The 22,257-nt window shown below is 39.6% G+C and overlaps 3 protein-coding genes across 3 annotated transcripts; 2 read left to right on the top strand and 1 right to left on the bottom strand.

Annotated features, from left to right (window-relative positions):
• The first annotated feature begins 318 nt into the window (after positions 1–318).
• Positions 319–13,117, top strand: acsl4a (acyl-CoA synthetase long chain family member 4a). Its single transcript, XM_084041364.1, has 15 exons — positions 319–406; positions 3,287–3,864; positions 4,413–4,590; positions 4,691–4,800; positions 6,359–6,497; positions 7,578–7,728; positions 8,343–8,466; positions 8,863–8,934; positions 9,056–9,195; positions 9,446–9,615; positions 9,706–9,780; positions 9,901–10,089; positions 10,865–10,979; positions 11,425–11,582; positions 11,781–13,117. The coding sequence occupies exons 2-15, from the start codon at positions 3,508–3,510 to the stop codon at positions 11,936–11,938; spliced, it is 2,136 nt and encodes a 711-aa protein (XP_083897490.1). The 5' UTR covers positions 319–406; positions 3,287–3,507; the 3' UTR covers positions 11,939–13,117.
• Positions 13,115–16,558, bottom strand: nxt2 (nuclear transport factor 2-like export factor 2). Its single transcript, XM_084041413.1, has 4 exons — positions 16,410–16,558; positions 14,684–14,770; positions 14,392–14,536; positions 13,115–13,414 (listed from the first exon to the last, which is right to left on the bottom strand). Exons 1-4 carry the CDS (start codon positions 16,425–16,427, stop codon positions 13,230–13,232), a joined length of 435 nt encoding a protein of 144 aa, XP_083897539.1. The 5' UTR covers positions 16,428–16,558; the 3' UTR covers positions 13,115–13,229.
• Positions 16,559–17,163: 605 nt separating this feature from the next.
• On the top strand, positions 17,164–22,226 carry LOC311033761 (uncharacterized protein). Its single transcript, XM_084041407.1, has 5 exons — positions 17,164–17,389; positions 19,251–19,349; positions 20,372–20,518; positions 20,856–21,022; positions 21,564–22,226. Exons 1-5 carry the CDS (start codon positions 17,276–17,278, stop codon positions 21,715–21,717), a joined length of 681 nt encoding a protein of 226 aa, XP_083897533.1. The 5' UTR covers positions 17,164–17,275; the 3' UTR covers positions 21,718–22,226.
• Positions 22,227–22,257: the final 31 nt, after the last annotated feature.

Here is a 22,257-nt window from a genome sequence, read left to right as displayed (position 1 = left end):
AAACTCCCACAATTCACCAGAACACACGAACCCCCCATTTCAAAATAATAAAAATCACAAACTAAATAGTCGGATGTTGGCAGGCCTGGGGTACGTAGCCTTAAAGGATGAAAAGGGAATGGAAAGAAATAATAATAACGAAAGAGAACCAGGACATTTACAGACAATGACGTCATTTCCTTTGACATAACATGAACCTCAAGCTGTGTAAAAAAGAAAATAGAAAAAAGGAGAAAAAAAAAGAAAACAGTTCAGGGAGGCTTCTCATTGGTCTAGAAATATGGAATCAGATGACGTGACACTTCCGGTTCCTAGTGCCTTAGAAAGGGTTACTTTCGGTCATTTCTCCAGTCACTGGCAGGAGACCCAGTAACCGTTAGACCCGGGTTCCAACGGCCGCTTCAAGGTAAGAATGTGACCTGCCTGCCAGGTCACTCACTGTAATCTGATTACAAAGGTGATCCCATTATAGTAGATCGAGTTAATTGATCTGGATCGCATTGAAACGGATTTACGTTTCCAGTCATGATCTTGGGTAGCATCGTCGCTAGATGATCAAAGCAATGTGTGGCCTCTGTCGTCATTGTAGCTTATATATATGTTTAAGGCAATTTGATTTGTGAATTTAAATGGGATCAACGGCCGCTGAAATGTGGTTTATGAATGCGATCTTACATGATCGTTCCTGTGATGCTGTGATCCCTGCATGCAATGTAACGTCTAGACATGAGATCCTAATTAACCATGTGGACTGTAGAACTAGACAGAAAGAGCATTTCCTAGTATCAGTGTTGTAAAGTAACTAAGTACATGTACTCAAGTACTGTACTTAAGTACAATTTAGAGGTACTTTAAAACTGTAACTTTACTGGAGAATTTCCAATTTTCAGTACTTTTACTTCTACTCTACTACATCTCAGAGGCAAATATTCTACTTTTACTCCACTACAATCATTTGAAAACTTTAGTTACTAGTTACTTTGTATATTTTGATTATTATAAAACATACATTAACCACTTCAGCCCTATATACATTTTGGCCATTTGAAAATAGGCTAGCTGAGCTTAGATCTGCTATTTTCAAAAGATTTCTATACATTTGAAAACTGGGACATTCTGCATAATGAGTACTTTTTACTTTAGGTACTTTAAGTACATTTTGATACCAATACTTTTGTAGTTTTACTCAAGTAAATTTTGAATTCCGGGCTTTTACTTGTAACAGTAGACTATTTCGTTATTATTTAGAGCATGGGTTTTCAACTGATTATGAACCAGGGACCACCACCCTGACTGAGAATCAACCTGGGGACCACTGTTGTGTTGGGAGGGGGTATATGGGCGTGGTGTGGGGGGAAAAGCTTGAAATTAATTAATTTAATTTAATTTGTTAATTCGAGGTGAATTATGTCAAGCCCTTAACAGTCATTATTTACCTGAGATATGCTGTTCTGTTATCTTAACCTTCCATATTAAACTCATGTTGACTGATTCATTGCAACATATGTATGAGCAAGCACATGCGATTGATATGGGCACATTTCCTACTAATGATGACTCAACCAGGTAAACGGTACAGTTTCCCGTGAAATTCTAACTCCCATTTCTGTGGAAGTTCTTGACATCCGACTTCCAAGTAACTGATAACATTGATGCGTCATCATACATCATAGTATTTCTCAACTAGTGGTCGATAAATTAAATATAATACAAATCTTCACTTTCCTACATTACTAAATGCATGGTCAGGGACCACATGCTATACCTTCACGGACCACCAGTGGTCCACGGACCACCAGTTGAAAACCCATGATTTAGAGTATTGATACTTTTACTTAAGTAAAAAATGTGAGTACTTTTTACACCACTGCTAGTAACGATGATGTTTAAGTAACAAACACTGCTCTTATATCCTAAAAAATATAGCCAGAATATATGCAAAAAGTTATGATATTCAACTTAAATGTAGATGGAAGTGATATATTGGTTGGTAAAAAAAAAGAAGAAATAATTACAATTTTAGTTAAACCTCTAAAGAGTGTTTGTTCAGTACCAAGAGTCTCACCATCTCTCTCTCTCCAGCTCTTTAATGATCAGAACATACATTTTCAGGTGGGTCACCAACTTCATCCGATCATGGTTATCAGAGTGGCCCAGTCACCAAACCAATATACTTTTCTTGAGATCAGACATTCTAAGGATGCCATTACATTTAATTTAAGAGTTTATTCACGTTTTATTATATGTGCTTGCTGTCTTACGATTACATTATCTCTATTCAAGACACTGAATACTGTATAATGTCAGTAAAGTTTGAAGTGCATCGCACACAGGAAGACGGGTGGTCCATAATTCTTCCCAACATTGTGCATTCCTGTACCCTTCCAGTGTTCATCCTGGCACTGTAATTTGACTTCACGTTTAAACCACAGAGAACTAAAAAGTATCATCCGACTCTCTGCAATCTATAGTCGCCTTGCACCATTATCTAGGCTAGAGGTTATGTGCAGATCGAGCTCGACCCAGAATGACACGTCTCACTGACCACCGAGTGGGGTGACCCTGAATGGTGATGTCATTGGTCATCTGTGATCCTCATCATGTTGGACATTGGCCAGCATGTTGATGTCATTGTTTGTCTGTCATCCTCGTCATGCTATTGGCCAGCAGTTGGTCTGGACAGTAGGGCTGTATCTTTACCATTCTTCTAGCACCCTGTCATCTCGACAGTCATACACATTAGGTTTAAGTACGTAGGTAACTGCCTTCCTTGGAACATTGCCTCAGAGATTATTGAGAAATACAAGCGGAGGAAATAAGCCTGCATTATTGATACACACACACCCTTAGTACAAATATGTGGTGTGTATGTATGAGGGTGAGTAGTACTGAATACAGGTCTTTGTCGGCATAGTCACTATAGTCTTTCAAGTCACAACATGCTGCTGTCAGGAAAATGGTGTGGAACAAATGAAAGGGTGAATATAAATATAATACAAGCTTTGTAAATGAGCTTAGTCCTCAGTTTGAGTTGGCTGCGTATTGAATGGATCTTACTCTTCAGAAACCTTACTCACCACTTCCTCTTCTCAGAGCTGACAACATGTGACCGATAAACACCACAAATGAAGATAATTGGATAAGAAATGCTGCGTCTCCTTTTCTTTGATGTTTATCCTAGTTACTTTTGTAGCTCTTAATTGGATAAGAGAATCTGTTAAATGTTTATATAGTAAAAATAAATAAATATATATTTTCATGTTTTTTCTTCTTTGTTTTATTCCAGTTTTAGATCTGAGTGTTATTTGGTGAATGGGCCAGCTGGATCTTTTAATTTGAGAGCTTCAAAACCACCACCCTGTCCTCAAGTCGTGTGTGGAGTGTGGACCTGTCAGGTTATTTGTCAAGTTCTCTCTCTGACGAACCTCCCTGCTCCTGAAATCCAGTCCATCGCCTAAAACCCGTCCGTACGGTTCTGTTGGTACTGAAGTGCCTCCAGTGAACACCATGGGTCTCCAGTCAGACTCTGTTCTTCACTCCGTCCTCCTGCTCCCACTTCACCTCCTGGTGTGGTTGTACTCCTTCCTGTCCTTCCTCCCCTGGTACTACATCACCCATGCTGGGCAGAGGCGGTCCCAGTCAAAACGGGTCAAGGCCCACTCCACTTCGGGCTGTGCAGAGGGGCCCTATCGCTCTGTGGACCACTTTGAATCCCTGGCCAGTGAGGACTTCCCAGGCAAGGACACCCTGGATAAACTGTTCGAACATGCTGTGGAACGTTTTGGACAATCACACTGCCTCGGCACCAGAGATGTCCTCAGTGAAGAGAACGAGCCACAGCCCAGTGGTAAAGTATTTAAAAAGGTATGCAATCGATTCAATCCTGTCTTTCACAGAGTTGTATTTAAAACATTTCCTTCAGAGACAATTCATGGGTTATTGTGTGAGATCATTTAATGTTAGACAAGTGTAGTCCTGTACACTATCTTAGCCTACAGACAATTTGATTGATTCGTTTTGGTCATTGGACCTTTTATCGGGGATCTGCACAAACAAGGGAAATTCCCCATGCAATATGGGGCAACACAGAGAACATGGTCCAATCATGGAGCCAAGCAAATCATTTAACACAATAGCAGGGTCAATCAACACTTAGAAGGAGGGGAGGCCATCAGTTTTGCAATCAACATTAATTTCAACATTCAAAAATGTTCTGTATACAATGCAAGAAATAAGTTATATTAGAAAATAAACAACAAAACTGGGCAAGTAAATTAATAAAATATACTACACAAAAGTACTGGTTATTATTGGTATTGAGTGTAAGTGGTGCATAGCAACACTTTCACAGTAACCATGATTAATGTGAGGACAAAAATGTCTAATAAAGTACCTTTTTCCCCCCCTCCCAGCTAATTTTGGGAGAGTATGGCTGGCTGTCCTACCAGGACGTCGACACTCTGGTTAACCAGTTTGGTAGTGGACTGGCAGCGCTGGGACAGCAACCTAAAAGCAAAGTGGCCATCTTCTGTGAGACCAGAGCAGAGTGGATGATCACCGCGCAGGCCTGCTTTAGACGCAATTTTCCCTGTAAGGATGTAAACTTTATTATTACTAACGTAGCAGTAATTGAACAGCCCACTGTTTTATGGCTGTTGCTTTTACTCATTAATCTGATTTCACTCTACAGTGGTGACATTTTATGCCACCCTTGGAGAAGATGCAGTGGCATTTGGACTGAACGAAACCGGAGTTACACATCTCGTCACCAGCGTTGAGCTGCTTGAGACTAAACTGAAGGTGAGCAGACAACCATCCACATCAACAAACTAACACACCAACAGTTTCACTCAAGTGTGATCTGTGTATGTTGTTGGACCCCAAGCAATAATGATGTTGAAAGATTACCTCATACAGCATTTGTAAAGTGAAATAAATCTGTTTACTTGGGGACTTAAATTCAGGGGCTTGGCATGCAGCACTGCTCTGGCCCTTATTGGATAGACAGGTTCCATATCATGAATCCTCATGCATGTGCTGGAAAGCACAGTTGTGCACCATCTAAGTTGTGCATCACAACTTGGGTGGACAACATTTGTACAGTGTACCTTTTTAAACCTTTTAAGGGGCGGCAGTAGCTCAGAAGGGAGCGCAGCCATTAGGGAACCGGACGGTTCCCGGCTTGATTCCTGGCTCCCGGGTCCTAGAGCAAGACACTCGACCCCAACTGCTCCCTAGGTGCTGCTCCTAATAGTTAGGATGGGTTAAATGCAAAGGACAAATTTCGGGTATTTGCAAATGTACTTGGCCACTACCCACACAACAACAAAAGGAGACGCATTTATTCATAGTTATTATTTAGAAAGATACTGATTGACTCATGTCAATGTGACTACTGTACTGTGCTGGTCCATGGCCGAGTCAGTAGTTAAAATGCAAATTACTTCGGAGCAGCCGAATGTAGCATCCACAGAGGCTCATTTGAATAGGATAGCACAGTTCCGTTATTGTTCTGTTGTCTTTGTCAGTGTACTTTGGGGTTTCAAGCCGGTGTGTGGTTTCAGCTTCGAAGATCCTAATCTGACACTTGCAACAATGATCACATTTATACTTTTGAACCAACATTTAATTGTTTGGCTACTGTAGCCTCTTTAAAATTAGTCATTACAAAGGCCTTAGTGTGTTAGAGCCTGGGTGTGGTTGCCGGTAACGGGGAGACGACAAACAGCCCTGAATCATCACAGCATTTGAAAATTTGGTCCATGTTATTGAAGTTTATGTATTTTGACATGAACATCTTGAACCCCTGGTCTAATGGATGCAGTATGAATGTGTAGCTTGCTCATAGGGAACATGAGCAATTAGTTAGAAACTAATCTCTCAAGACAGATTCAGCAGCCAGCTTTTTCTTTGCCAATGGGTTCCCAGATTGGGTAGAAACCAAGAACTATATTTTTGTATTGCCTCCTGTGCAATGCACGGACGCAGCCTTACATGATCACAACACACGTCACTTCTCTGAATATGATAAGATCTCAACACGATAGTAAGAAATCACAGATTGGGTAGAAAAACCAAGAACTATATTTTTGTATTGCCTCCTGTGCAATGCACGGACGCAGCCTTACATGATCACAACACACGTCACTTCTCTGAATATGATAAAATCTCAACACGATAGTAAGAAATCACTAAATATTCCGTAAAAGATGGTTGACCACAGAAAACATCAGCAACAGATCCGATATCCTCTAGCTAGGCTCAAATATGATGCTGAAGTCTACAAGGGAAAGTTTATCGTGTGATGTTGGGTCTTGTAGTGATATCTGTTCTGTCCTCGTTTCTCCTCTCTGTACAGAGTGTGCTCGCACAGATCCCAAAATTGAAACATGTGATCTATGTGGACCAGAAGAGAGTAAGCACTGAAGTGTACCCACCAGGGCTCACCCTCCACAGCATGCAGGCTGTCAATGAGCTGGGGGCCAAGCCTGAAAACAGTGAGTAGTATAGTGTGTGAGCTTGGTTGTGATTCAAAGACAAAAATAATGCACATCCTCCGTCTTTGGTGCTGAGCCAAACTGCAAAACGGCAGAATCATGAAACAAAAGAATGGCTCGCAAATATTAGTGTTGTAATATATTATTGAAGATTATTTAGTACAGTTACCGGTCAAACAAATACAGGTCTGATGAGAGTGAATCAGTACAGATACTGGTCAAATAGATACAGGTCAAGCCTAAGATATACTGGGGTGTGGGACGGGTCAAACGGTCTGTCCCTGTCCTTGCCTATCTATCGTCATGAGTGACAGAGATAGACATGGACAGCACAGGATCAGAATATGTGCTGGGCATTCAGCCATGTGATAAAGGGCAAGATACATATTATTATCTAGGTGATATAATCTACGTGGTGTTCTAATGTTCTAAAGTAGATGAGTTGTGCAGTCACAGTGACATCTCATATGTTTTGGGCCTGCAGTATCTTTGATAAAGTACTAGAGCATGGTGTCACAAGCATATCTGTATGCTTACTTACAAAGATGAGAGTGAATGAGTACAGATAACGGCCAAACGGATACAGGTCAAATCTAATACTGGGGTGCTGGTCAAAACTCCAATACTCCGGTATTCGGGAGCCTCCATGCAGTATAAAGGAGTCCGCTAGTGACGATTCTCTCAGTAGTCTGCAGTGTTTTCATGTCACCTTTTGGTATCGCCTCAGCTCGCTTGGAACCTCGACCAAAGTGACACCAAAAACGTACCAGATACCCTTGCCTAAAAGAACAAAAAAAGCTAGTTGAGTTGAGCTGGTATTCAATAAAAAATGGCATAACCATCATACTTTGCATTTCACATTAAAATTGCATAGCGTAAGTTGAGAGTGCAAGCATAGCATTAAAACCACTTCGTCTCTATTTGGGGCAAGTCATTATAGGCAAAATTATTTTAAATAAACACTTCAACATAAATAAATAAAATAGCAGATCTACAAGCTCGTCTATTTTGGGTATTAATTGTATGACAAAGTGTATAGGGCTTAAGTGGTGAAAATGTTAATGACTGTTTGTCCCACAGTGAGCACGGCAGTGGTCAGACCACAGCCCTCAGACCTGGCTGTGGTAATGTACACCAGCGGCTCCACAGGCAGACCCAAGGGAGTCATGATTGTCCACAGCAACCTGATCGCTGGAATGACCGGCCAATGTGAGCGCATCCCAGGACTAGGGTGAGTATCAGTTATTATGACTATAATAATAATTTACTATAATGTACAACTGACTCTTAATGTAGCGTGTACAGCAACAAAGATGAGGCTGCTGCCCCTAAAGCCTGATTGATACTTAGGTGTGTGCCGTGCTCTGTAAATAGCAGATCTACCAGCTCACAACGTGTTACTACCGTGAAGCATTGTGAGCTGGTAGATCTGCTATTTAAGGCATGCAACACCAGTGTGCAACTAAGTATTAATCAGTCGAGAGTAAATCAATGAATACGACTATGTTTGGGGGCAGTCTATGACAGTCATAGCAGAGAAGAGACAGGAAATGTGGAGAAAGTAGGGGAATGACATGCAGCAAACGGTCCGTCCGGCCGACCGGGAATTGCACAGAGACTCGATGATTATATAATATAGAGACTTGTAGACCATGATTGCTGTCACGTAGGACAGGACACCTACTGGTTGATTTAAAGCAGATGGCGCACCAGATTGGACACTAGATGCTTCCACCATCTTCCTTTGTAGTTCAGACATTGTTGCAATTACCCGTCTCTGTCGGGAGATACTTTTACACATTGTGCGATGGAGTATGAATTAAGCTTGACTGTGTGTTCTGCCAGGCCCAAAGATACATACATCGCCTACCTGCCCCTGGCTCATGTTCTGGAAATGACAGCGGAGATCTCCTGTGTGACATATGGCTGTCGGATTGGCTACTCCTCCCCTCAGACGCTGTCGGACCAGGTATAAATTACACTGAATAACAGTACAGACAGAAAGATGTTCAATTATTTCCAACTATTGACTGAGTACAATGTGAAATATAGAATGTACACCATTACAAAATAAATGGAAATATACTGTATAGTTTACCCTATAGATTGTAGAGGCTGGTATAGCAGTGTTTGAGATTAAAAAAAATAACTCAAGGTGTACACAGAGGGTAGTAGCATACATTCCACAATGCAATTAGACTTGTATCAATAAATAATACATTTACACTTGTTGAATTGAGTGCAAAATGAAGTGTACAACTCGCATAGAGGCAAGAAGTATATACATCGATTCCCATAGAAGGATATTCTATATACATTCATTTGTATTTATCTATTAGTAATATGTTTCTCTTGTCGTTTCCAGTCCACCAAGATAAAGAGGGGAAGTAAAGGAGATAGCTCTGTGCTCAAACCCACCCTTATGGCAGCCGTACCGGTACGTACCCTTGCTCATTCCACTGCTTCTTGCCTTTGATTACTCTGTTCCATGTTCTGTGTCCTCCCTGTTCTCAGCTCATATCAATCACTCCAGTCACTGTTTATCATCTCCCAAACAGGAAATCATGGATCGCATCAACAAGACTGTGATGAGTAAAGTGCAAGAGATGAGTTACATTCAGAAGACGCTGTTTAATCTGGCCTACAACTATAAACTGGAGCAGATCAAGAAAGGCTACGATGCACCACTCTGCAATGCGTAAGATCCCATTCTGTCCTGGTTATGTTGGCCACGGGGGGGGGGGGGGGGGGGGAGAGAGAGAGAGAGAGAGAGAGAGAGAGAGATTTCTTTTTCAAAAATAGAAGAGCGTGGCACTCGATGCCGCGCTAGGAGCTTTTATATCTGCTATTTTTGAATAGCCAAAGAAATCTTAAAATGACACAGATGTGTTCTCAGATTGAATGGGTTACGGCCACTTAAATGACCTCTGTCTAATCTGTCTCTATAGGCTGTTTCGTAAGGTGCGATCTCTGCTTGGAGGACGGGTGAGGATGATGCTCTCGGGAGGAGCACCTCTGTCCTCGGCAACACAGAGATTCATGAATGTCTGTTTCTGTTGTCCTGTGGGCCAAGGCTATGGACTTACTGAGACCTGTGGCGCCGGCACCATCACAGAGGGTAAGAGTAACTAAAAGTGAGCAGGGAGATGATAAGTAAAAAAACAAAAATGGAAATGGTCAGTAATTTACGATCTCTTACACGTTACAGTTGCTGACGTCAGCACGGGTCGTGTGGGAGCCCCTCTCATTTGCTGTGAGGTCAGACTCCGAGACTGGGCTGAAGGTATGGCTGAGACTTCTGGACATCATATAATGCCGAAATCTGGTCCCAGTACAGAATACATTTTCCATATTATACAGGACTTACGTTCCCTCCTCCCCTGCCCTTTTTGTTTTCTTTCAGGTGGGTACACCACTAAGGACAAGCCGCTCCCCAGAGGTGAGATCCTGATTGGTGGTCCCAACGTAACCATGGGTTACTTCAGATGTGAGAGCAATGATCAGGACTTTTTTGAGGATGACAAAGGTCAGCGGTGGTTCTGCACTGGTGATATAGGAGAGATCCACCCTGATGGCTGCCTTCAAATAGTGGGTATGTCAAATGACTTGTTTTTTTAAAAACATACTTTCATTCGGTCCTATTATTCTATCTAGGGCTGAACAATTAATCAAAAACACAATATGAACTACTCCAATTTCTAAATCAGGTTTCAATTAATTGCATAAAAGAGAACGAGGGGGGGTGGTGTCCAAAAAGGACTAAATCTAAACAAGGCATTTTGGTACAATATTCATCTCACACATAAATGTATACTAAAAGGACCACATGTTTTTGCACGTTTAGCTCACTGTCTAGAAGTCATATTCTGTATACTTGCTAACAACTTTCAGTTTTCTTGATCTTCCAAGAGATTGTTTTTTCTTTATTTCAGTATGGTATGCAAATTAACTTGCAGATAAACTTGCTTGAGATGTTCCATGTTCACCATGTTCATCCTACATAGTGAACATGGTGAATGCCGAAATATTCCCTGGAAAAAGATAGTTTTTCAAAATGAAATCAAATGTCTATGACTTCATCATGGTGACATGAATATTAAATAATACTTTGCCTTACTTAGTAATGTAAAGTATTCATGATTTGTAGTCAATGGGTAAACATACAACACTTGTGTGGTCTTTTTTTCAATGTATATGTATGATGACGATATCAAATTTTGTGGTAGTTTTATTGTAGTGTAAACAATAAACAGAATAAAATAATGAAAATATCAATATATTATTTTATAATAATATATTGATATTTCATATATATTTTATATTTTATATATATTTTATGTGATGAATCAATTTTCTGTTTTGTTTAGACCGTAAGAAAGACTTGGTCAAACTGCAGGCAGGGGACTATGTGTCCCTGGGGAAAGTAGAGTCGGCTCTGAAGACTTGCTCACTAATTGACAACATCTGTGCGTATGCAAACAGGTGAGTGAATCTATGGCCATCTGGACATACTTTTATACCATCTTTTTATACCATCGCCTGATTATCATACTTTAAGCTAAAGCATTTGATTGCAAAGCTTAACGCACCAACAGCTGTATTTCGCGTTCGCGTTCTGTGAAAGCGGCGATATTCAATGCATTGTCTGTGATGAGGAGCGACCGCCACTATCCCTGCTGCAAAAATGTGAAGTTGAGAAAACATAAAACCTTTCCACGCCACAATAAGGCGAGACAGAGCGGCAGGCAACGAGAAGCGCGCTGTGGTCTGAAATGGGGGTGGACTAGGTGTTTACACAAAGGCGACATGGATGATTCAGACATTTTGTACACACCTATTTAGCGGAAAAACACTGCGGTAGAAATGGCTACAAACCGCTATAAATTAAGCTTAATGGTCACTCTCTCTCTGGTCCCTGTCCTTGCAGTGAACAGAACTATGTGATCAGCTTTGTGGTGCCCAACCAGAAGTGGCTGACAGAACTGGCAAAGCAGAGAGGCATAGCAGGCTCATGGGAGGAGCTCTGCACCCACCCGGACATGGAGAGAGAGGTTCTGAAGGGGATTAAGGAAGTCGCTGCTACAAGTAAGATTTAGAGCCAGCTGATATGGGATTTTTTAGATGGATATATTTTCTAGAGTCACTGTTTACCGATTGTGAGCTGGAATTAAAGAACACCTTTATATTTATATTCTAAGCTACACTCTTCAGAAATGAAAATATCATGCCGTACTATATACTGATCTCTACCTCTCTGTTGCATCTTCTGTTTCATCCATGTAGATAAACTCCAACGGTTTGAAATCCCAATAAAGGTCCATCTAAGCCCAGAGCCTTGGACTCCTGAAACGGGCCTCGTCACTGATGCTTTCAAGCTGAAGAGGACAGAACTTAAGAACCACTACATCCAATATATAGAGAGAATGTATGGAGGTAAATAAATGTGCCAATTGACCCTAGAGCTCCCTATTGCCACTGTTTAAATATGTAAATAACATTTCAGGTACCCATTTGAATTTTTAAGCCGTTTGAGTACCGAAAATGTACAAACAAGTGACTTGAACACAAATGCTGAAACTGTAGATAGATGTACTTGTTTGGCTAAACTGTGCTGCTTTCCATAATTTTGCTTGGGAGAGGAATAAAAGTTTTGATTCTCACAGAGTTGCACCAAAATGGCACCTCTCATTCTGTGGAAAAAGGGTGCGAGACCATAACAGCACTCGACTGCCATTCACTTCAATCTCTTTGTACTGTTTTGTAATAGATACATTTCATATATCAGTGTATTTTTGTTGTTAATGCATTGTTACTACTCATTCCATCAAATATTAACATTAGTAGTTAATGACTTAAATAGGTTTCTATTGGCCTTTGATGAAGATGTTACTGTGCCTTGAGCCTATAGTACAGGTGTGCAGAAGTAGGTGGCATTTAGATCAAAAGGCTAGTAGTACAGTGATCTGTTACTGCCATGTGATGTTTACCAGGTGTTTTAAACACTATTACACAGAAAGATTTGACCCAGCCATGGGCTATAGATTGAAGCTCAAACAACGATTTCTGTGTCTCTCGTTGCCTGTCCTGTTGTGCTATCTTGGCCAACCACAATATTGCTTTATTTTGTACTTTTGTTTGTCATAATGCATTGAGACGGTCATACCAAATGTGTAAAACATATAAATGACTCAGGAAGATATTTAATATATTCAACTGTCTAGTACGAAGTTGTATAGAACTTACTTCTGTCAAAACTGCTGTCCTTCTGTGAGCACCTTAAATTATTTATTAAAGATTAAGCATGTTAAGCTATTGCGATGCTTTATAGCATAAACTTTAGTAATAACTGGCATACTGTAAAAGTTTGCATATTATACCTCAGTTAATGATTGGTTAATGTAGGCTAATATTTGGTCTCAATGCTTTCTGAAGTGACATCTGTTCAATAGGATTTTCTTTGTTTTTGTCATTTTGATGTCTTGTCCTGTGGAAATAACTATCAACACTTTGGGAACATGAACTTTAGCAATTATGTTCTGTGATACTGTTACAATTCTGTAATTATTCCATCATTAGGTCAAAATGTGTGGTAAATAAATGTAATTTTGTACTCAAGGTTATCCAACATGTTTTCCATTTTATTACAAAACAACGTATAACCAAAAGTCAAAGCCAAACACCTTAATTTACACCATAATACAATAGAATACTTGACACTCGTTTGCATATTTATCAGCTGTTCCAGTCTTGAAAGCGGAAACAGTCGCTGGCAATCTTCCATACAGGCTGGTCGCTGTTGGTCGAAGGCTGGGCTGTTAGGAGAAAGTTCTGGTTGAAGAAACGCTGCTTGTTCCCCTCAAATTTAACTAGTCCACCGGTCACAACCAGCAACGTCGTCTGGCCTTGAGTAGCTTGTTCTGCAAATGGAGAGGAAATCGATAAATGAGTGAGGTTTACTTGTAAATACATTTGAAATCCAGATTAGTGCAGTTTACACTTTTTTCATTGGTCCAAGGATGCATCAATGATGCATCAATGATAAAACTGATACCAAATACTGTTCATTCAGTAACTAGATCAATGTGACAAGCAGGAAGATACCCCAGAGGTGAATGTAGTTGTTTCAATGTTGTGGAGGTAAATCATCGATATAAATAAGCTAACAAAGCAAATGATTACTTATTTATTGTTTTATAATACCACTCCCACAGAGATGAGTAGTTACATATGGTAAAATACATTTTGCTTTTACTGTAAAGTCTGGGAATTCTGCCGGACAAGTGACAACTTCTCCAGAATTTCACAAGGGACTGTTTCATAAATGTGCCTCTCGAAAGAGTCTGGACAAGTCATTGAGCTGATCCTCTTTTGTAGTAGTTAAGCTAAGTAAGTTAAGTACTTTTGGAATTGAAGCATAAGTCTCCTCAAATGACAACTGGTATTGATGCTTATGTCTTTAATTCCAAAGTATTAAAATGAAAACTTTTTTAAATCTTCACTACATTACTGAATGCATGGTCAATACCTTCACAGACCACCAGTTGAAGACCTCTGCGATAACAAACCTCTGATTGTATCTGGGTAGCTCGGTCGGTAGAGCACTCGCCTTTGGTCATGGGTTCGATCCCGGGCACCGCCAACTCAGCGTATGAGTAGCACGGCTTTGATGTGACAAGTCATGCGGTAAGTACTGGGAGCTGATGCTAGGTGTTGTGCTCCACCTCAGCAATCCATCTCCCAGTGCATTGCAGCTGATACAGACAACAAGCCACTCTAACCTATTTACTTACTTATCATAGTAAGAACACAGCCAACTCATTCCTAAGAATGTACACGGTAGAGACAGTCATGGCCATATTGAGTGTTGATGGTTTGGGAGCTGAGTGATTCTTACCATGAACAGGCTGACAGTCCAGTGTCTGAACATTGAACTCGCTGGATGGAAGGGAATCAAAAAAGTCACTCAGAGCATCCACACCTGCCACTGCATTTCCATTCCACACCAAGGTTGCTTTGTCCAGGTAGAGTCGGGTTAAATTCTATGTTAAAAAAGAGAGAGGGCGAGTAGATAGAGAGATAGAATAGAGTAGGATAAAGACAGACATAAATACCATAGTTACATGTAATCCATATTGACAGGCAACAAGTTCATATTTGCCAGCTCACAAAACAAAATCAACACTCACCCTCCTTTTCTTGTCCATGCAGTCGTAATAAATGTTGATGAATTCTTCTGAGTACCTACATGACTGGTCAGCATGTGTCCTAAAATCCTTGTGTGAGAAAGAATAAAAATGTATGTCAGTCAAGTCAGGGAAATCATGGTGCTTGTGCTAACGTACTTATACCCGTCAGAATGTTTAAATATTGCTAAATGCTAATCTCTCTCTCTCTCTCTCACACACACACACACACACACACACACACACACACGCTCTCACACGTCACACATGCACGCTCGCTCTCACACACACACACACACACACACACACACACACACACACACACACACACACACACACACACACACACACACACACACACACACACACACACACACACACAGAGAGAGATAGAGACAGACAGATAGTATGTGTGTATATGTATGCACATAACTGACTTGCACAAAACAAAAAACACTAATGAATACATTTTTCCTTTCCGGAAAAACTACAGAACTACAGTAGGCCACTAGGCCTGCCGGACTACATTTACATTTTGCATATGAGGTTCAGAAAAGGGGAAGGATTTGGTATTTTAGCCAGTCCCGTACTCAGCCCGTAGCCCCTATTTTTTGACACTGAATCAAATGTTTTATGGTTAAGATGCACCAAAATGTTGCCCACTGCTAGGTGATGCGCTTGGTTAAAAGCAAAAACTCGGGGTTCCTCCTAGTTTGGTAGCAGCTCGGACTCAATGGAAATGAAGCATAAACCTAGGCTAGAGTCAAATACAAGCACTGTTATATATACTGTTCTGTAATAAAGATGCCTATTAATATGACTGCACCAACCTCGTGTGTGCTATGAACTTGTAGACAGTGTTGCCAGATTCTGAGAGAGAAATAAGCAACCAGGTCTAGGAAAACAAGCCCAAAAGAAGAAACTAGGGCGCTTGGCCATTCACTTTAAACCTGAAAATAGCAGATCTACATTACGACGCGTCGTGAACTTGTTGATCTGCTATTTTAAAAAAAATCTTGAAATAAAATGTGGAATAAGTGGAAGATTTTTGAAACATTCTAACACATATGGGGGCATACAGGGGGCTCCATGGCACAAAACATTTTCAGATGGGGGTTAGGGACAAATACTATAATAATTTGAGGGTCCATCCATGACATGAAAATATTTGAGAACCACTGGTTAAAATAATTTTAAAAATTCTAAAAATCTCAATTTTTAATAATTTAAAAATTGAGAAGCTGCCCAGGATCACTTAGCAAATTGGCACCGGGTGAAAAAAAGGGTTACAAAATCGAGGGATAAAAATTATAAAAAAAAAAAGAAAAAAAAATGAGAAGCAAGGCCAAATAAGAAACTGAAATTTAGAAACAATCCCAAAAAAACTTAACCCACAACTAACCAATATTTACAAGCAACTTCACAGCAACATAACCAATGTCCATAAGCCCATCATGATTTGTGAGCGTGGGAACTCAATTTAAACACACACGCTTAGTGCTTTTGGAGTTATCCAGTTTAGTAGACATTGTATTGTGAATTGTACTTCCATGTACTGTTTCTCATGTCTTACTAAATAAAGTACATCAATCAATCATGTCGCTAATAATAAGCGGACATGGCAACACTGCTTGTAGACCTTACTGTTAGCCATTCAAGCTAACTAGCTGGCTACTGAACTTGCAATGCTCAATTAGAGAACTAAGTGATAAACAACAACATAACCTACCAGTGTAACAGACGCCATGAGTCCAAACTCCAGATAGACTGTTAATTCACTAACAAATGTAGGAGACGTGGAGCCTTTTCTTTCCTTTGTATGAGTTCTTAGTTCTTAGTTCTTTCGAGTTGTCTTCTTGCCTTTTCTCTCTCTCGTCTCTCCGTGTCAACACAACAGGAAGTAGACGTTATTTACTTCCGCGGGTCACTGTCAACATTGCCAGATTCTACGAGAGAAATAAGCAACCAGGTCCATGAAAACAACCCCAAAAGGAGCGACCACATGAGCACTCTAATTAAAATTAGCCGATCTACAATCTCACAGCGCGTCGCATTGCGACATGTTGTGAACTTGTAGATAGGCTAATATATCTGCTATTTTCAAAGAAAAATCGTGAGAAAAGAAAGAATTTGGGAATATTTTCAAGTCCACAACATCTTATATGGGGGTCAGTGGCACAACATATTTTCAGAAGGTTGGTTGGGTCTCCACAAATATATATTAATGTGGGGGTTCTTAATATGAAAATGTTTGAGAACCACTGGTTTAAACACAATTTAGGAAACAAGGCCAAATAAGCAACTACTCTTTAGAAACAAGCACACATAAGCTAACTACACTAGTACACTTTAGAAACAAGCTGCAACTACCAATATTTACAAACAACTTTACAGAAAAACAAGGCCAAACAAGCCCAAAGTCGCTTATAATAAGCAGACATGGCAACATTGAAAACATCGCGATGTTTTCTAAGGCGGAAGTAAAGCATCCGAGTCATTGTTGCACGAGAAGAAGAGTTGCAGCAAAGATGCTGATAAAACCTTTTATATAGTTTATAAAACAATTACAACACTTACGGATAAACATCTATAATAATGGAGGGTTCTGTTTCAAATGTGGAGATCTGCGATCTTGCCTACAAGGGACATTTTGACCAAGTAAAGGAATGCATTTTAAAAGATAAAACGCTTGCCTTCAAAACAGACCAGGTAACGTTATAATGCAAGAACCACACTAGCCATCAAGCCATGGATCACACGACGGTCCACTCGTCTGTCACGACCATCATGGATGAACTTCAACCTGGTGTTTGCACTTTCTCCATTTACGGCCCGTACATCTACATAAACGTTCCATTTTCAAATATAAATTGCTTACCCCATGGCCATGGATGTTACTTACAATTATGTACAGGTCCTCAGAAGTACCCGTATATTCCGTATTGTTCAATAAAAAGCATTTTAATCCGATTGGTGGCCATTTTCTCATAGTTATAATGTATCAGAGTGCAATACACCTACCAACCAATAGGGTTGCGTAATTGAAAGCATATGGAGAAAATACGAAAAAATGGCCACCGATCGCATTAAAATGCTTTTGATTGAACAATACGGAAGATACAGGTACTTCTGAGGGCCCGTACATAATTGTAACATCCTTAGCCATGGGGTAAGCACTTTATATTTGAAATTTGAACGTTTACGTAGATGTCCGGGCCAAAAAGGGAGAAAGTGAAAACACCAGGTTGAAGTTCATCCATTACTGTGACATAATATCATGTGTCAGGGCTAGAACCCTTTTAACTCTATGCTAGAACCACACATGATTTATTTATTCGTTTGTTATTTTCCAGCAAAGGCTTTCCTAACATCATTAACTATATATGTAGAGTGTGTTTGGAGAATGTTTTGTAAAACTTAAAGGACAACTTTAGTTTTTTACAACCAAGGTTTATGTTTTAGATTGTAATTAAAGTAAATAAAATATGAGTGTTAAAATGTTTAAATGTACTGCTTTCTATAGTTTTAGCAATTTTCGTGATATTTTTTACAGTGGGCGGGGGCATTCTGTCCGGTGGCTAAATATGTCTTTTTTTTACACAATAACCCGGTGTTTTCTTTATTATTATGTACAGTAGCTCTTCTAGACCCCAATAACTCACAGCTGTCCATCAAAGACCACAGGACCTCTTTTATTGTGTAAAAAAGGCATATTTAGCCACCGGACAGAATGCCCCCGCCCACTGTAAGAAATATCGCAAAAATTGCCAAAACTGTAGAAAGCAGTAAATGAAAAAAAAATAACACTCATCTTTTATTTACTTTAATTACAAGCTAAAATATAAACCTTGGTTGTAAAAAACTAAAGTTGTCCTTTAATGTGTTTAATGTGTGGACAAAACAGATACAAGCTATCCCAATGCGTTAGCTTGTATGCAGTGGTGGAAAAAGGATTCAAATTGTTTTACTTAATTAATACTGCAATGTAGAAACACTCTGTTACAAGTAAAAGTCCGGAATTCAAAATGTACTTAAGTCAAAAATATTGGTATAAAAATGTGCTTAAAGTACCCAAAGTAAAAGTACTCATTATGCAGACTGTGCCATTTCAAGTTTTCAAATGTATAAAAATCTTTTGAAAATAGCATGACTACAAACTCACAATGCGCCGCATCGTAATGCATTGTGAGTTTGTAGTTCGGCTATTTTCAAATTGCCCAAATGTGTATAGGGTTGAAGTGGTTAATGATGTTTTGTAATAATAATCAAAATCTACACATGTAACTAGTACGAGGTTACTAGTAAGTAACTAGTAACTAAAGTTTTCAAATAATTATAGTGGAGTAAAAGTACAACATTTGCCTCTGAGATGTAGTGGAGTGGAGTAAAAGTAAGTAAAAATTGGAAATACTCCAGTAAAGTAAAAAATACCTCAAAATTGTACTTAAGTACAGTACTTGAGTAAATGTACTTAGTTACTTTCCACCACTGCTTGTCTGTTTTGTCGGCAAGCCACAGCATCATCATACTACGGAGTAAATGAGTCTTTAATTGTTTGTTCTTGTTTAAGGACCACAGGACTGCTCTCCACTGGGCCTGTTCAGCTGGACACACCGACATAGTGCACTTCCTCCTGGATCTAGGAGTTGACGTGAATCTGCAAGACGATGTAATGTTGATGATGATGATGGATGATATTCCACACAGTTCTCCTTCTGTTGAAGCAGTGGTTCTCAACCTTTTCAGGCTGTGACCCCCCAAAATAATCATATTTAAACTGGGGACCCCCCAAAATAATCATATTTGACCCTGACAAATGTTGGAATGTAGGAGTTGAGGCATTACATTTTGTGTGACTCGGTTCCACAGATAAATATCATGAACATTCCAGATCTACAAGCTTGAGTTTGTAGATCGGCTATTTTCACAATGTTTTGCCTCTTTCTTATGTAATATTTGACAATTTGGTATTAAAAAGGTCTTAAAAGTCTTTAAATTGTCACTTTAGAAATCTGCAGATACCCTGCATACACTCATACTGTATGTTGGTTTGTTTACTTTTGAGGGGGAAAACAATGTTGTACATTAAGCAAATCATCTGGGGACCCCCAAAAATCACTTGACCCACAGGTTGAGAACCACTGTGTTAAAGTATTGCACTCTTCACTTGTGAGAATTGACTGACACAGATGTTCATACTATATTTTTATGAACATTTTATTCTAATAAAACATCATCAGAATTATACAAGAATGCAAATCTCAATGCACCGAAAACCAAAGAGAAGGGGACACCTAAACTTCCCAAAAATATTTTACATTTTATAGTTAAGGTTACTAATTCATAATACATGTTATTACACATCTGCATTTGAATCTCATTTTTTGTATTTATACATTAAGGTCTTTATAATGTGTGGCCCTCAAATTATATAAAATACTCACATAAGCCAAATTAGAGTTTATGAAATACATGTTGTACTGCTTTTGAATGTGAAACATTATGGTTCTGCACAATAGATCAAACCAAATTGAGTCAAGTGACTAGAACTACACAAGCAGCTTTGATGACCAGTGCCTGTTTAACATTGTGAGCTAGTTATAATATTTAATTGATCCTATGACTTGGTCAGTCCTCCTGTCTACAAACAAGTACACAGTAGCTTGTGAATTGACATGTGTTCCTTCTCAGGCCAATTGGACTCCTCTCCACATCGCAGCATCTGCAGGCAGAGAGGAAATAGTGAGATCTCTAATATCCAAAGGAGCTCAGTTGAACTCTGTCAATCAGAATGGCTGCACTGCTCTGCATTATGCAGCTTCTAAAGACAGATATGAGGTATGGGTCATTTATAGAACACTGGTAATATCGTTTTTCTGTACTGACTGCAATATACAATTATACATGTGTTGGCTTAGATTGTAGACCAAGGTTTGATCATGTTTCACAAAATGCACATTGAAGTTGTTTAAAATATAAACACTCCACCATTTGAAACAAAAGGGGAATTGTTATGGTGTCCTGTTTAAGTAAACAACAGTGGATGGGAATTTGACACATCTTGAACCTGGTTCTGATGTGTTGTTAGCTTGTAGATCGGCTAGCTTCAGTGAGCAACACTGTCGTACAAAGTACAAATTAAGCATTTCACTATCCTTACTCTAACTCTTTGTAGATAGCTCTGATGTTGTTGGAGAATGGAGCAGACCCCAATGTCATGGACAAGCTGCAGTCTACTCCATTACACAGAGCCTCAACCAAGGGCAACTACCGGCTCATCCAGCTGCTTCTCAAACAAAGTGCTTCCACCAACATCCAGGACTCACAAGGCAATACACCACTGTAAGTGTGTGTGTGTGTGTGTGTGTGTGTGTGTGTGTGTGTGTGTGTGTGTGTGTGTGTGTGTGTGTGTGTGTGTGTGTGTGTGTGTGTGTGTGTGTGTGTGTGTGTGTGTGTGTGTGTGTGTGTGTGTGTGAGAGAGAGAGAATCATGTTATCATGGTATGTTATTATAAACTGTTTTAACTGGGATTTATCATTTTGCCATATTTGGTAACTGTTTTATAAAAGCAATAACTCACTCCAGATAGTGATATTTTGTGATTATATCACAGCCTGAGTGTTTGGTATCCGGCTGACAATGATGTAATCACATGACCACAGCCTGTTGTGAGTTATTGCTTAAGTAATGAAGTGGAATAGAACACTGTTGGCATCAACTCATATGTATATAAGAGCACTGTTGAAATACATTTGCAAACAAACTGTTATATCAAAAAGGTCTAGTCTGTTTTTCTTGCTCAGGGTATGAATAGTTTAAGAATGGAATATTAAGAATGGAAACATTTTCATAATTACAACCCAGCATGTATTGTTCTCCCCAGCCACCTGGCATGCGATGAGGAACGTGTGGAGGCAGCGAAGTTGCTGGTTGAACATGGAGCCAGCATCTACATTGAAAACAAAGAGGAGAAGACTCCTCTCCAGATAGCCAAGGGCTCCCTGGGTACCATCCTCCGTAGGATTGTAGAGGGATGAGATCGGTCCTACTCCCTCCAGGATCAACCACATCTCCAAAGTGTTGTCATTCCCATCATCCCTTCATCTATCAAGCTGAACTGAGATATCCAGATTAGTACAGCTAGAGAAAAGGAGCGGATCAGAAGAACTTTTGACTGGCATGAACCCATAACAGCTTCTTACCTGGGGAGTAAAGAACGTCTCGGACTATTCTGTTGATGCCTGTGGATCAGCTCATACACTAACAACATCTCTCTACGTGCCAGTGCAACATATTTTGTATGAAGTTTGAACAGAACTGTTGTTTGAAAAATAAAACATTGTTCAACCTGTTCTTAAGGTATATTGACTGGGATATGTTTAACTAATTGATTAAATTATGTTGTCTGAAGGGATGCTATACATTTGTTTTGTTAATGTTTGTGGGTTTAATGTTCATTCCATGCGGTTGTTTTGCTTGTCCCAATAATTTGCATCCTTCTTACTCTCTACTTAATTTACATTAAAGTAATGAATCCTGGCAGATATACCTGTCTTTTCCTTTTCTTTTGTAATAAC

Source organism: Gymnoscopelus microlampas, assembly GCF_963454915.1.
Source record: "Gymnoscopelus microlampas genome assembly, chromosome: 18".
Classification (NCBI taxonomy): Eukaryota; Metazoa; Chordata; class Actinopteri; order Myctophiformes; family Myctophidae; genus Gymnoscopelus; species Gymnoscopelus microlampas.
Note: the sequence above shows the minus strand (reverse complement) of the source record. Positions and strands in the feature narration are given on the sequence as shown.